The following is a 16,858-nucleotide window of genomic DNA, read 5'->3' as shown; positions in this document are numbered from 1 at the left end:
AAGACCAATATGTAATTGGCTGAAAGCCAAAAGGAGTTCTTGGTATCAATGGTGTCACTGTAGACGCATATATCAGAGTTGGTTGACTCATTTGATCAAATGGAAACGCTCCGCATGAGGGGGAGATCACAGTTCCATATAAACTTAAGAAAAAGTGTATTAGATTATATGTTAAGGAATAAAACAAGAAAATTCATTGAAAAATGGGATAAAAATAAAAAAGCTCATCTACAGTCGACAGTTTCATTACCAGTGACAATTATTTTAAGGCATTTTTTTTAGTTTAGTTTAGCTTATATGACACCTCTAGAAAAAAACATAATGTTTATGCTGCCTGAATTTTAGTGTCCTTCAGCTTTTGGTTTGAAGAATTTAAAATGTTCGCTCTTTTTCAGCTAGCGGCCATCGGTTCTCTTCTACCGGTTGATGGATTTCATAATGTTATCATAGATTTGTCTGATCAGAACCAAGGATTGAATCGTCCGGTACGTATTAATTTTCTGCTTCGATTTGGTACAGCCAAATCTCAAACTGAAAGGTCCTAACTGTTTTCACCAATGGGCTTGATTCAAATCAAAGCTGGGTGCTGACCTGGTTAGTAAATATTCGCTAAAGGTCTTGCAAACGTTGTGCTAAAAGGCTTATGAGAACAAAGTTCAAAATATGTGCAATTACCAACTGACTATTTTTTTCCAATCTGTAAAATGACTCTATTTCACTCTGTAAATTGTAAAAGGTTTGAGAGACCTTTTCTTCACGGAGATTCCTCATAAGGGGATAAGTTCCCGATAGAATTTGGAGAAAGGGTCCCCTCTATCTTCGTGTACACAGGTGTGATTCCTTTGATTCATTACTCCCCTTGAAAAGCCAAATTTTGTTATGATTGTGCGTGTGTGTGTCAAAACACACGCAATTACCAACTGACTATTTTCTATTCACTAATCTCATGTTCGTTTTTAGTTTTAATGTCCGTTTTGACTGTTCATTTAAAAAAAGAAACTTATTTTCATCTTATTTTTTTTTTTCTAGAAAGTGTGGCGCAACAACAGGTATTAATGAAAAATTGGCTCGATTTCAGCTTCCAGGGCGGTACTGAAATAAATTTGAAGATGATTGAATCACGTTTCCCAAAATCTTATTTTTCCGCAAGTCTACTAGAACCTAACGAAAAGTAGGACACCCTTGAAAGAGGGAAGACTGGGGGAAGGCTCATAAGAAAGGATTAAAGGAAAAATGAACTTCATGGGAGGGAGTAAGGAGTGATACTCTACTGAGTAGAGTGGAGGAATGTACGCTGCTGTGTTAGACTTAGGTGACTTGGTGTTGTGATAAGGTTTCAGTAGTGGTAAGTCAAGTCAAGCGAAAACCTAGAATAATATCAGAATCACGCTTGTGCAAACGAAAATGGAGGGGCTCCACCCTCCAAATTCTCCCTGGAAATTATCGCCCTATTGAGAAGCTCTGTGCAGAAAACTTGCGTAAATCATCATATTTGGGCCTTAAAAGAGAAGAAAAAACTTCAGATCCGGATTACGGGGCTTAAATACAAATCAAACCACCTGTAGCCATAAATACGGTCACCTGGGGGGGGGGGGGCGTAGGGAACCTACTGTGAATTCAAGAAATTATTTTCTCACATGGAAGTTTGTTTAAAAAAGAAGACCAAAGGTAAAGATGTTGTGTTAGAAAAAGGACTATTCACTAGGTTTTTCTGAAAAAATCAGGGGATTTCCCAAAGTCTTGGGTGCATGGGGCCTAGAAATTTAATATGAAAACTGTTTTAAGGACCAATAATGATCGTTGTGAAATTGCAAGAAAATAGCAGTGACAAACTTTTACTGTCAGTGATTTGTATTTTTTATGCTTCCAGTATATGCGTATACTACTTTTCTGCTCACTACATCGTTTTTCCTTTCCAATTTCATAAGTATCATTATTGCTATATTAAACATGTTGTAATTACATTTGAACAATTTATAACTTTAAAATGGAATATTTAAACTTACTTAAACCAAAACATGGTACATTTTAGCCTGGTATATTATTATATATTATTTTCGAAAAAAGGGGGAAACGCCCCCTAAAATACATAGAATCTAAATGAAATCACACCATCAGATTCAGCGTATGAGAGAACCCAACTGTAGAGGTTTCAAGCTCCTACCTGCAAAAATATGGAATTTTGTATTTTTTTGCCAGGAAAAAGCTCACGGATGCGTGTTAATCCGTTTTGTTTTTCATGGATGATGTTATCAGCCCACTGGTCCTAGAACATCGTGATAGGGCTAATTTGAACGGAAATTAAAGGTTCTAGTGCCCTTTTTAAGTGACCAGAAAGATTAGAGGGCAACTAGGCCCCATCCTCACCCCTTCTTTCCAAAATTGTCCGATTGTCCGATAAAAATTTTGAGATAGCCATTTTGTTCGTCAGAGTTGTAAGACCTAATAACTATGCCTTTTGATGTAACATGACCCTAACATAGCCCCAGGGGAAAGGTCTTTAAGTTATAAAATGTGCCCATTATTTACGCATAGTATCCGTTATTTGGAAGTATGTATACAATTTTAGGTGGGGGTGGGGACAAAATTTCCTCTAGGGGGAGGGGATGTTCAAGGGGAATTTCCATGGCGAGGGAAGTTTTTAGGGAGGGAACTTACCGGGGAAAATTATACACGGGGGGAATTTGCCAGAATTCCTATACAAAATTATTTTTATGTGTCTCCCTTTCTCTTTTCTGTCTCAATTTTACGCATGGAGTTGTTAAGGGTAATTGTCCTGGGTAAATTTTCACAGGGATTGAAATGTCCAAAGGATATTTATGCGGGCAGAGGTATCTCTACATGGAGGTGGGGACAGATTTCCTGCCATCATTAGAAAAAAAAGCTCCAAAATTAGATAAAAACCAATCTTTCCGCATGGAGGTGGGGCTAGATTTCGTGCCATTATTTAAAAAAAAACTCGGAAATTAGATTAAAAAAAACAAGTTTTTTCAACTGAAAGTAAGGAACAACATTAAAACTTAAAACGAACAGAAATTATTACGCAAATGAAGGGTACTGCCCTCTCCTCAGCACCTCACTCTTTACGCTGAACTTAAAATTTGTTCCAACTCTTTAAGAATGACTCTTGAAACACACCGGTCGTTTAATCAGAACATAAAGAAGCTTTTTAAAAGTACTAAAAAACTTTAGCGTAAAGAGTGAGGTGTTGAGGAGGGGCAACCCTCTTCATATACGTTTGTTCGTTTTATGTTTTAATGTTGCTCCTTACTTTCTCTTGAAAAACTTGTTTTTTCTATTTAATTGTACGTAGGAGCTTCAAATATCTAAAGTAGGATTGTCTAATATGCTGAATCTGTTGGTGTTATTTCATTAAGACCACGAGTCTTTTTTGGGGCGTTTTCCCCTTTTTTAAAAATTAAGCAAATTTTCTCAGACTCGTAGATCTTGATGGGTAGCATTAAACTGAATGAATTTATATATTTAGAATCAGCATGAACATTTGATTTTTGATGTACCGGTATCTATTATTATCATAACTATTTTTAGAGTTTCAGTTACTACTGAACCGCGTCGTTCCTTACTTACAGTTTGTTACCACGAACTGTTTGAAAATAGAATTTGTCTCTTAGTTCATCCTCTCCTCAAATACGAAAGCGACATTATGGTATTTCTTACCAGCGTAAAAGATATATCAGCCACTAGGCTTAAACGTAATCTTGAAGTCTTTTTCCTGTCTCTTTTGCTTAACTTTTCCTCATCTTTGACCTCTTCGTCTCTTGACTAGGTAAAAAAAAAATTCCAAAGAGCGAATTTTTATTTATTGGAACAGTCTTATGGTATTATTCATGGGAGTGATGTGATACTGATATAATTAGTAGTAGGAGTAGATGTAGGGCTCGATGCTTTCTTTTAATTTAAGATTGTTCCTCATTAATTTTAGAAAGCAGGTACTTAACCGTGTTACTAACAAAAAAGAAATGTTTTAGTCATTAGCTATAAGCAACATCATGGAATCTGCTTTACCTCTACCGATGTCAGAACCTGTTTTGCCTCCCGACACATCCTCCCTTATAGAGGGGAAAAGAAAGAGGAGGACGCCAAGGAAAACAGGGGACCCTTCCCAGATGGACGCAGTTCTACGTGAAATTATGAATCAAGCGTTCCCTGGCACAGAGCAACTTGAATTTCCTCCACAAGAACCTCAGACCAACGTCCAGGTACGTTCATTTGGGTATTATTTTATTTGAAAGTTCTACTATTTTTGTTAATGTGTAAGTATAGGAGGATTGGCCGTTCTTTATTTTGTTAAGAAGGATTCTTTGTGTATAATTTTTGTCTGCTTTATCTGTTGTTAAGCTGCTAGTGTCTAGAATGATAATTTTTCTAACGAGTGGGGTAAAAGTGGAGGAAAGAGGGAAAATTGGGTCTTTGAAATATCTCTGAAAATTAAACTTAATAAAAATGAACCATCTGTGCTCCCTGTTAGCGTTCATGTTAACGTTAGTTTCAGGAAGATTTTGAAGTTTTTCGTTCGGGATTTTTATTTACGAAGATTTCATTCTGGGAATTTGCTGAATTTTTACTCGGGAAAATTTGCCAAGTGTTTGGACTAGTAACGTCAGAGAAGTAGGGTGTATAAATTTTTATTTTTCAATTTTGGAATTTTTAAAAAGACTCTAAAGGGCACTTTTTCTTTTAGAGCAATACGCTCTTAAGACCTTCTAAGGTTTTTTCCAACCTTTTACTTTGTATTTTCTCTTGAAAATAACATGGGCTTTTGGTATATTCTTCGCAGTTTCATTAGGTAATTGTAAACGTTTTCCAAGTTTGCAAGTCGGTGTTCTTGAAGAGGGAAGGTACGGAGATATGAACTTGAAGAATAAGAAAATCCTGGATCTCTGAAAGTCAAATTTAGCTATCACAAAAATTGTTCAAGGAAGTGAAAAATTGCTCCTTACTTCTTTGAACATGAAAAATCTCCCTTGACAATTGTTTGGGCATTACGTTTTTCCTCGTTTTCTAAGGAGAGGGGACAGATGAAGTGATATGGGACAGATGATGAAATGATATAATATGATATTTTATATATATATATATATATATATATATATATATATATATATATATATATATATATATATATATATATATATATTATATATGGCTGACTATCTCTCCGTCCCGGTAAGACGTTTCAAGTGTCCAGCCTGCGGGTATGTATCAAGCAGATGCAAAAATGAAGCTATTTGCGCAGTATGCGGTTGCCATGGTCATTAAAGCTCCAAAACATCTCGTGCATTGTGCAAGTCACAGGATCATACCTGTTATAGCTTCAAATGTTTAGTCTCCCAAGAAATTTTAAGTAAAGTTAAGTCTACATAATGGCTCGAGCCTTGAGTCTCTGATAATGGAATATCAATTGCAAATATGGTTGACAAAGGCCTAGTCTTCTCTGAATTTCTAAGTACAAATGAAATAATTTTTCTGCAAGAACATTTTTTATCTGATGAAAGGAAAAATCTACTCAGCATTTCACAGAATTCTTATTTGTTATTTCACCCATCGAAAATGAACAAGTGCCGTGGCCAACCTTCAGGCGGATTAGCTATCATTTCACAATTTCCCGTCAATCTCTTTGAGTCGAATGACCATTTCCTTGCTGCTGAATATTTGGACATAATCTGTATAAACGTTTACCTGCCCAACTAATTACTGCTCTTCGCATCAGAGAATAAATTCATAGATGCTTACAAAAGGCTAGTGAGTTCTGTGAAGAGTTTTGTGAAGAGTGAGTTCTGTGAATTGCGACCTAACTGGCAGTTCATGGCCAAGAACCCAACTCCTTCTGAATTATCTCCCCCTTCCTACTCAGTTGCTGCCAAAACAGAAACTTTCACGTTTATTGGTTTCCTGTCAGCGACTTCTAACCTTGATCATTTTATTGCATCTTTCCCCTGTAAAAATGTCGAGGTAATTAGTGATGGCTTTTATTCGGATCACCTTCCAATAAAGTTGAAAATAAATGGTTCATTTAATGCCCCCAAAGAGCCAGTTAAAAAGTGGTTTTATATAAAAGACTGGAAAAAAGTTAACCGTGAGAGGTTTCGTCTTGAATGTGACAGTGTATCAAATATAATAAAGGTGCCCTTTCATTTATTGTGCACGCGCTCGGGCCTTATTGAGAAAGATATAGCCATTGGACTTACCACCTATCTAGCAGAAATTAACCATGCATTATAGTGTGCTGAACCCTCATCTGTCCCGTGCAAGCGTATTAGGAAAGGCTCTCAAGTTCAGAGATGGTAAAAAAAAACCCTTCCCTTATTTCTGCGTGCGAGTCTTCTAAGATTGGGCTGAATATTTGGAAGGATTGCGGCAGGCTGAAGTCGGGGACTATTAATGGTTTGTGGCTATGTTCTAAACGTTTTTTTGCTAAAGTTTTAAGAAAACATAAGGCTGATCTTATTGCGAAAAATGCTCATAAAATTGCACAAAACCCTTCAAAGGTTTTGAAAAAATTTGAACGACCTTGTGAACACATTTGTGCAAATAATATTCCTGAGCCTGAGTGGATAAATTATTATAAGCATGAGTTTTCTTCTCCCGATCCTGCTCTTGAATTAAAATTTGAAAAAGAATTAAGTGCTTGTCTGAAAAAACACGAACCTTCGACATTGATAATTAAGCCAAGTGATGTATCGTTTTATTGTAAAAACCAAAGAAAAAATTCCGCGGGAGTTGATGGAACTACTGCCAGACATTTTGGTTATGCAAGTGCTTTTCTGTTTTATCATTTACCTCTACTTTTTCAAATGTCTATTGAAAACATAATTGTTCCTTATCAATCTACAGTTGGTCAAATAACTCCTATCCCGAAAAAAGGCAAAAAAGGATTTTACTGCGTGTAATTTGTTCCGACCTATAACAGTTTCTTGTACTATTTTTAAATTATTTGAGTCAGTTATTTTGTATGAAATTGTTTCTAAATGTTGTGTCCCACCCCACCAGTTTGGTTACCAAAAAGGTATTAGCTGGGAGAATGCCCTTTTTGCTTTGATGAACGTTCTTGCTGATGCAGAAAGAAGTAGATCCATCCTTTGTACTTTAGATGTTGCTCGAGCTTTAGACTCTTGCATTTTTCCTCAAGTTTTACTTGAAGCGTATAAAAGAGGGGTACATTTTGGTATAGTAAAGTGCCTTCTGTATATGCACAATCACCTTAAGGCGAAGTTAAAGGGGGATCTTCCCTTTTTGATATTTTGAAAGGTGTCTGTCAAGGTGACCTTACCTCACCTTCTTTATTTAATAACTTTGTTTTACATGCCCAAGATTCTGTTAATTTTGGTTGTATTAACTATGGGTTTAACTTGTCTTTAATAACTTTTGCAGATGACGTGTTGAATCTAAAGTTTTACAGTGAATATAAAGACATTGATCTTTCTATCAATGTAGAAAAATAAACTGCTGTTGTAGCTTTCAATTTTAAAGAGAAAAATGACCCTTTTTTTTATCTTTAGCTAATGCTCGAGTCCCCCTTTCTCAAGAATTACTTTACCTTAGAATGCCTATCGGAAAAAATATGACAGAAATTGTGAAGTTATCCCTTGAAAACTTGAAGAAAAATCTGAGAATTACTTATGCTTAAATTGTATCTAATATTAAACGCATAGATAAATTAAATCTTGCGAAAATTTATAATAGCCTAGTTGTACCTTATCTCATTTCTCTTTGTCCAGTTTGGCAGTTTTTTAGTGAACCTCAGAAACTATCTTTGTAGAGTATATTTTCGTTATGCTAAATTCCACCTAGTTTCGCATATAAGTGTTATTGATTAAAGGCTACATGATTTTCGTTCTTCTCTGTCGATAGTATCTCATCCATGGTCAGCATTATATATTTATCAGCATTATATTTGTATTTATGTATATTATTTATGTATTTTATTATGTATATTTTGTGCAATTGTTGTGATTACATTTTTGTTGCTTAAACGCTTTTTTCTATCACACTATTGCCACATATTACCCCAAAACCCGGCTCTGAGAATTGTTAGGCTACACTTGAAATAAAAATCACTTTCAAGGATGCCAGTCTTTGATGCTCAGTTTTCACCGCGGTATGTTCTACAAAATTTTTAAACATGGCATTTGCACATTATTCATAATCATATGAGTAATAATGTATAACAATATTCTGAATAACAATATCGGTCTAATTATTTTAAAAGCCACTAGACTGCTATAATATCTGTTTCCTTTAAGTTGACATATGTCTTGCTTATCCTACTACATATAACTTTTATATGTTTTATAACTTTATTGTTTTATAACTTTTATATTTATATTTCGATTATACTACATATAACTTTTGCAGCAACCACTCTTCTCTCTCTACACGTTGTACCTAACCCTTTCTTAAACATCACTAAAGGCATTTTGAGTTTCTACATAATGAGAAAGCTAATATATGGTTGACGATTAGAACATGAGAGAACTTGCATCGAAAAACTGCAGGCTGTGGTCTGTCTCTCTCCAAGGGTTAACATTTTTTGTGTGTGTGGGGGGACAGGGGTCTATATCCAGATAGTCAAGGGGCATGGGATATATGATAATTTTTTCTCCACGTAATTGGGGTCAACTGCCCCCCTCAACAACCCCTGCTCTCTAAAAACATTTTGGGGGTCATAAGTGGCTCTCTAATGTGTACTATTGTATTATGTACTGTATACTATTTACATACGTGAAACTGGAATTATTGGGGAATAAAACCAAATACAGAATTGTCTTAAGATTTAGTTTAATTGACCAATTATAATTTACTTTTTTTAATTTTTTGTCAAATGAAAATATCAACTGAAAATGACTTAAATTTTTTTGCTTTTATTTTATCGTGTTAAATTAACGTGTAAAATCACTCAAATGGGTAGAAATCCAATCAGAAGATTAGTAAATTAGTTATTTCTGGTGTGACATAACATTGAAATATATGTAAATAGACGGGGCATAAAATAGCCCGCTATGATCTAAAATGTCTTCAGCAAGTCTTTAAAAAATATTTATTGGATTTAACACATAGCACAAGCAATTCCATCTAGTGGTGGAAAAAATCATTATACTCAGTCCCAAGGATGTTTCATAGTGTTATGATACCGATACCCACTTTTGTTTTTTATAGGTAGATAAATGACTTTCTTCAAAGAGTGGAAGCTGGTACTATTGTCGTAAAACAAATCAACTATACCATCTAGTATTGGGCGGATGTCTACATTTTTTTTGAACTTTCTAATTGTATTTTTTTTTTTAGAAACAAAGATCAGGCACTTATTGCTACACTAAGTGTGCTAATTACGCTGAACAAACCAATTTTCTTTTATTATTACATTAAAAGAGAACCAAGCCTGGCCAAATGCTAGATGGCATTGCGATTTTTTGCGGCATTAGTGCCAGTTTCCACTCATATATGTTACAATTTGTACTTGTGTTGAAATGATTTTTGTTTAATGAATCTCTAAAATAAGACCGATATCATTGTTGCCACTGTATTTTAGGGTATCCAGATATGCTGATCGCCTGCTGGTCTAGCCAACTTATCAGCTGGTCGAATACAAAAAAAGAGATAATTTTAAGTTTTACAATGGTAAAATTAAAGCTCGATTTTGCAACAAAAAAAAATTAAATTGATATGGTACCTGTTTCCTTTTTGCGCTTTAAAAATATTCCAGTGTATATATAATTCTGGTCTGTTCATATCCCACTGCGTATTCTGTTCTGTTTCTGTTCTATAATTTCTGTTCTGTTCTAATTTCTGTATGTATAATTTCTGTTTCTGTTCTATAATTCTGTTCTGTTTACAGCCTCCCCTCGAAGTTTTGAATGAAGCTCCAATGGAAGTCCAAGTCACACGAGAAATGACTGCTACGAATGCGCCCAGAAATACGGAATTTGACATATTCACTGGAGAAGCATTAGCTTCTGTTCCAATTCATGAAGCTCTTGGTTCTCCAAAACGTCCAGACAACACAAATGAACAAGATAGAACGACGGTAACTTGAACAAGTTAATTTTTTGTCGGGGAGTGAGCTCAATATTTGTAAGGTAGAATTTTCTTAGGGAAGGAAGCAGTGGTTTTGCACCGACCTAATAGACAATTTTAACCTGATCAGCATCAAAATCTTAAATCTCGAAAAATGCTTGACAGGAGTCGTAATATGGATTACCAGGATATGCACGTTGTTTAAATATATTTTCAGGATATCAGAACATAAGCCTGATAGAATAAAAAACGATGTTTTATAGATTTAGTATCAAGAATCAATATCAAGGATCAAAGTCTATAATCAAGGAATATCAAGGATGCTCCTTCATCCTTGACATGAAAAATTTTGATTCTTGTTATGCAAAATTTTGATATGCGGACGAAAGAATTTTCCAAATCATAAACTTCTTTAAATTTAAAATAATTTACGCCGAGATTGAATCTCCAAAACTATACTCGTACTACACCAGGCACTTATTACAAGGCTAAGTGTGTTAATTTCGCTGATCAAACAGATCTTCTTTTATTATTACATTAAACGGGCACGAAGACGTGCCAAATGCTAGATGGCATTTGGCCCAAGGATCAGTATCAAGGATCAAAGTCTGTAATCAAGGATCAAAGTTCAATCCAAGTCTAAAGATTCAGTATCAAGTATCAAAGGATGAAAGATGTTTTATAGATGCAGGATCAAAGTCTGAAAAAAAAAACGAAATAAGGAAAGAAAAAATTTGGCTTATAGGCGATTCTACCAATAGAGGCAGAATATAAGAATGATACAATTCTATGGATTTTTCAGTCTAAGTTTTTTCTTCAGTAAAGTATGATTAAGAGTTTTGATGAGAGTTATGACGTCGAACATGGCAGCTCTAGGGAGGTCTTGCAAAAGTTAAAAAAGAATCCTCAGAATTCTCGGTTTAGTCGTTAAGTTTCATGCATTTTTTAAAAATTTTGATGAACTAGCCAGCATATATTATTGCTGGAGAACGCCCTAGGAGAGCTAAAGCAAGTTTTCAATCACTTCTGTCCTGAGGTTTCTTGCTTCAGATGGTTAGTGTTAGCTGTCTGTCTGTTGAGCTGATGTTGAACATGGCAGCTGGGGAGGAAAGTCTCGCAAAAGTTTAAACGAATCCTCGATATCCTTAGTTTAGTCATTAAGTTCCAGGTATTTTTTTTTCGAATTAGCGAACAGATAACGGGATGATGGTATAACGCTCAAGAGGAGTTAAAGCCATCTTTCAAACATTTTTTATCGAAGTCTCTTACTTTAGTTTTTTTTAATTCGTATATTCACGGCGCCAGGTACTTAAAGACATCTGATATGCCGTTATTCTCGTTACCTCGTTTTAAAACCTCGAGTTTTTGAATGTCTGTTGAACTTCCTTTTGAAGGAGTCAAAAGATAGATTTGCAGGCACAGCATCTCCAGAAAGATCGTTTCAGATAGAAATGCAGCGCCGGATGAAGCTCTTCCTCGAGTACTCGGTTCTTGGAGTGTCCTCCTTTAGATAATTGGACCGAGCTCTGTGCCTTTGCGTTTGCCTTGTCGGCTGAAGTAATGGGGGGGATAATGTGAGGGAGCTCGTTCGAGGGAGATGAATTCGTGTACTTGTAGAAAACAGTCATCGACACTGAATAAAACCTTTCATTTTGAAGCTGGAGCAAGTCATATGTAGAAGCGCAGTCCATCCTGTTTGTCCTATTCTAGATCTTCTGGAGTGGGACTAACAGCGTTTTTGGGGCACCCGTATATGACCGGCATCCATATTCAGCTGTGAGTCTGGTACAGGACTTGTAAAGTGGGATAATCGAGCAAGATGGAACATGGTTTTGCAGCGAAGAGTAACTCTGATTTATCTTGCACAGGAAGCTCTCACCCGATGAGGGTGGTTGTTTCAAGAGAGATCGCAGGAGAAATGAATCTCTAGTAGACGAAGCTTTTCAACTCTCTTTACAGTTTCATTTTTGAAAATAAAAACTGGGGGTTTCACGTGGCACCTTTGATCGGGTAATAAAAAGTTCCTTTGTTTTCGATGTATTAAAGTTGATTATTCATGTGTAAGACCACTTTTCCATTTTATAAAAATCCACAAAGGGAGGCTTGTCCACAAAGGGAGGTCTTCGTCTTTCGGGATGGCTGAGTGTGTCGTGGTATCATCATTAAAGTGATGCAGAAGGCTTGCAAGGTTGTCTCTCATGTCATTTATGTTTATAAGAAAGATTGTAGGTCAGAAGACACTGCCCAGGGGAACCCCTGCTTTCACGAACTAAACCCATCGAGGACAACCCGCAGTGAACCATCTAAAAAAAGCTCCCAATCCCTCTTAACAGACATCCATGAGCACCGTACGTATGGAATTTCTTTAGCAGGCCATGGTGTCATACTTTGTCAAAAGTCTTGGCTATGTCGAATGTCAATCGCCTAATGTCGTACCCCATTGCCAGAAGTTCGATCTACTCTTGATGCTGGGCCACTAATTAGTATAATGTCGAACGTTTCCCCCGGAATCCATATTGGCGATTACATCGAAGGTCATTTGATTCCTGGAATTGTTTAAATGATTACTGGAGACGCTCTCATAGACTTTGCCAACCTAGAAGAGGAGGCTAGTAGGCCAATAGGAGCTCACACTCGTTGGATCGTCATCTGGCTTTAGGGAAGCTATAACATGAGCAGATTTCCTTGTTTGTGGGAAGGTTCCGAAGCGAAAGCATATCAGGAAAGCATAGTCCGGAAAGCATAGTCCAGCTACTTCGGCGCTGCAGGATTTGAGGAAAAGTGGACTACATTTGGTATGTTGTCAGGATCTGTGGCTTTGGTCCCATCAAGATACCGCAACATGAGAAAGATCTTGGGAGCAGAAAATCGACACGATCCAGGACGATACAGGTGTGATTGAAGAAACTTGGCCCTTGTCTACCATCTTTATCCAGGTTCGAGAATTCGGCAAAATCCTTAAAAAAAAAGCTTCAACCTTTTCCTGTGAATCTTGTACCACAGTTAATCCGTAGAAAAGGAAGTCCCCTCAGACGACGATAAGGCCATTGACGTCCAGAAAGAGTATAAATCAAGGTAAAAACAAGAGCTCATAGGGCACTTGTGACGAGGTCGGAAGAGCCAATAGCTCACATGGTATGAGCTCAGGCAAAATTCTAAGAATCAATAGATTTTAAAAGGAAAATCAGAGGCTTAATGCTGGTCGGGATCAAAATAAGAGCTCTGAGTCACGAGGTCCTTCTAAATATCAAAATTCATTAAGATCCTACCACCCACTCTTGAGTTAAAAATACCTCAATTTTTCTAATCTTTCCTCTCCCTTCAGCCCCCCCCCCCAGATGGTCAAATCGGGGAAAACGACTTTATGAAGTGAATTTGTGCAGCTCCCTGACACGGTTTTCATCGTCCTAGCATGCCCATAACTCCCCCAAAGAGAGCGGATCCAGTCTGGTTACGTCAGTCATGTATCTACGACATTTATAAGCGTTTTGCAAGATTTCCGGTTTCCCCCTCCAACTCCCTCCAATGCCAATAGATCTGGTCGAGATTTGCAATAAGAGCTCTGAGACATGAGTCCCTTCTAAATATCAAATTTCATTAAGATCCGGTCACCCATTCTTAAGTAAAATACCTCAATTTTTCTAATTTTTCTAAATTAACAACCCCCAGCTCCCCTAAAGAGAACGGATCCGGTCCAATTATGTCAATGACGTATCTATAACTTATGCTCATTCTTCCTATCAAGTTTCATCTCGATCTCTCCACTCTAAGTGTTTTCCAAGACTTCCGGTTTCCCCCTCCAGCTCCCCTCATTGTCACCGGATCTGGTCGGGATTTAAAATGGGAGTTCTTAAAGCACAAGATCCTTCTAAAGATCAAATTTTATTAAGATCTGATCACCCGTTCGTAAGTTCGAAATACCTCATTTTTCCTAATTTTTCCGAAATGCTCCCCCCCCCCAACTCCACCAAAGAGAGTAGGTCCGGTCCAGTTATTCCCGTCACATATCTTGGGCTTGTGCTTGTTCTTCCCACCAAGTTTCATTTTTATCTCTCCGCTTTAAGTGTTTTCCAAGAATTCCGGTCCCCCCCCCCCTAATGACACTGGATCCGGTCGAGATTTAAAATATAAGATCTGAGTAACGAGGTCCTTTTAAACATTAAATCGCATTAAGATCCGATCAGCGGATCCGTTCCGGTTATGTCAATCACGTATCTAGGACTTTTGACTTTTTCTCAAAAAGTTTCATCCCGATCCCTCCACTCTAAGCGTTTTCCAAGATTTAAGGTCCCCCCCCTCATCTTCCTACAATGTCACCGGATCCGGTCGGGATTTAAAATGAGAGCTCTGAGACACGATATCCTTCAAACATCAAATTTCATTAAGATCTGATAGCCGTTCGTAGGTTAAAAATACAGAATTTTTTTTCCAATTTTTCCGATTTAACCGTCCCCCAATCCCCTCCAGATGGTTGAATCGGATGGTCTAATTTAATCTGGTCTGATTCCTGATACTCCTGCAAAATTTCTTCGTCCTAGCTTACCTGGAAGTGCCTAAAGTAGCAAAACCGGGACAGACAGACCGACAGAATTTGCGATCGCTCTGTCACTTGGTAGATACCAAGTGCCATGAAAAAGAAGTGATTTTTGCTCAGAAAGAGGGCAAGTCCGAAATTTTCTACCGTACGACTGCCAAAGCTTGCGCATCACCTCTGAAGTATAAAAAATGAAATTCAAATGAAAAGTGTGCAAGCTGGTAACCGTATTCCTTGGGTTAATTACACTTCTGACGTAGTTACCAACTACTGACGTTCAAAGTGAGTGAAAATTGAGACCCAAAAGAGTGATTTTTACTCTTTCGCTTCCCCTCTAAGGTAAAAAAAGAGTGCATTTTACACGAAAAATGGACAAGTTGGCAACCCTGCTGCCGAATCACATGAACTGCTTCCTTGCGCGTGTTGATGAATGAAATCCTGTCCTCTTCCCTCTTTAAAAGTAGTCATCGCTTGTGTACCTTTTGTTTTCTTACACTGGGTGTCGAACCAAGGTTTGTCCATGCTGGACATCTTTATCCACTTCGAGGGGATATGTTTTTTAACAGAGTGAATAATGGCCTGCTGGTACTTCTCTTCTGCTTTCTCTGGGCCACAAGCGCCTCAGACTATGTGAAGGCACCTTGACCAACGGGGGCACAAGAGAAAGTTTCTCACAAAAATCGCTTAAGATATTTGTTGCAGACATGTGTTGAAGCTGCATTATTGCCGTGACCCAAATTGAGCAGAAATTAAAGTGGGTAGTAATAATGCGCTGACTCAAACGAGCAGAAATTAACATGAGTAGTGCTGACACCTTCCCAAGCCTTCTGAAGACCAGAACAATATACTACGAATGTGCACTCCAAGGAAAAAATTGAATGGGGATTGACAATTTAATATAAATATGCTAAAATTAGTCCTTAAAGTCTTAATAATTTTGATTAATTTATATTAAAAAAGTTCGAACTCTTAAGATGTATTTTGTTTTCAGTAAAGTGTAAATTAGGTTCTGCTCTACAGAAGGCACAAGGGTGTCAGCCCTACTCATCTTAATTTCTGCTCGTTTGACTTTGACTCGGTTATTTATTGTAATTTTTGTTCGTTTTAGATTTTATTTATTTATTTATGGGGATTTGCGGTATTTTTATTCTTGGAGGACTATGTGAATTTTTTTTGCTGCTTCACTCTAACGACAAAAAAAAAAAAAAAAAAAAAAAAAAAAAAAAAAAAAAAAAAAAAAAAAATTAGAAAAAGGCTAATAAATGGAATTTTAAGAACGTCTTTATGTCAACTGTGTAATTTCTTTTTAATTTGATTTTTTGCAGTCCTGGCCTCTTAACTTTTCTACGTTTTTAAAGTTTTTAATGTTTCTACACTCTTACTATCTTTAAACAGCAGACTTTTAGCTTTATCCAGCTAGTAAGTTACAATTTTTAAACTTGCTTTGCCTTTTTTAATTGTAAAATCCTTAGATTTATCTGAATCTAGGAAAATATTCGTTTATTTTCGATAATTCCCTACGAAAGAATCCTAGTAATCTAATATTTTCGTCTGTGAAGGGATACTTGTGAAACTAATGAGTCAATTTATTTGATAATCTTGTCCTATAGGTAGAAACTACAGCTAAATCGTAAAATTGTTTGTTTTATCGGGAACATGAAGATGAAAGAAGAATAATTTATCACGAATGTTCTGTGTGTATGCGGATAATCTTGATAATCTCCAGAAAGGGGCGTCGTATCATAGTGTGAAGAACGGTCTATGTTCATCCTCTAGAAGTGTAGTTACAACTCTCCAAAACAATTCCCGCGTATTTTGTTTTTAAGATTTATTTTTGACGATCTTATTTTTTTTGTGTTAATGTTGTTAACTTATTGTATTGTATATTGTATGTATGTAAAAAGTTATTTTTGTTGCAACTTCCCGTTTGAGATTATTAGCCGGATTTTGGGAAAAGTTGTTGTTCTAGGATAATTTAATATAAACTTCAAGTTTAGAAACATGAATCAGGAACCTAAGAGCTCAAATCTCAAGAGTACAAAGAAATCTCTTACGAATCAATTAATTTAATAATCCTGGATATTGAAAGATGTTATAAAAGGGGGTGGGATATTAAGGTGTTATAAAATTCAAATTTTCGATCCATTAGGAGTCTAGTTGTCAAGGCTCCATTGATTTAATAAAAGAAAAAAAGATCCCGTTGCAGAAAATTGCAAGGTTTATCCGCAGGATATAAGCTAGTTGTATTGAAATTTGCACATCTCTTAAATCTATTGTTAAGTGCTCCCA

General features: G+C 36.5%; 1 protein-coding gene across 1 annotated transcript in view; it reads left to right on the top strand.

Moving 5' to 3' along the window:
* Positions 1 to 16,858, top strand: part of LOC136041251 (uncharacterized) — an 82,686-nt gene that overhangs the window by 27,217 nt on the left and 38,611 nt on the right. Inside the window, exons 6-8 of the mRNA XM_065725857.1 lie at positions 396 to 485; positions 3,990 to 4,220; positions 9,857 to 10,045. Coding sequence (XP_065581929.1) covers positions 396 to 485; positions 3,990 to 4,220; positions 9,857 to 10,045 — 510 coding nt within the window. The remainder of the gene's footprint in view (positions 1 to 395; positions 486 to 3,989; positions 4,221 to 9,856; positions 10,046 to 16,858) is intronic.

The sequence above is a fragment of the Artemia franciscana genome, unplaced genomic scaffold (assembly GCF_032884065.1).
Source record: "Artemia franciscana unplaced genomic scaffold, ASM3288406v1 PGA_scaffold_1180, whole genome shotgun sequence".
In the NCBI taxonomy this organism is placed as follows: Eukaryota; Metazoa; Arthropoda; class Branchiopoda; order Anostraca; family Artemiidae; genus Artemia; species Artemia franciscana.
The sequence above is the reverse complement of the archived record's forward strand: the minus strand, read 5'-3'. Positions and strand labels throughout refer to the sequence as shown.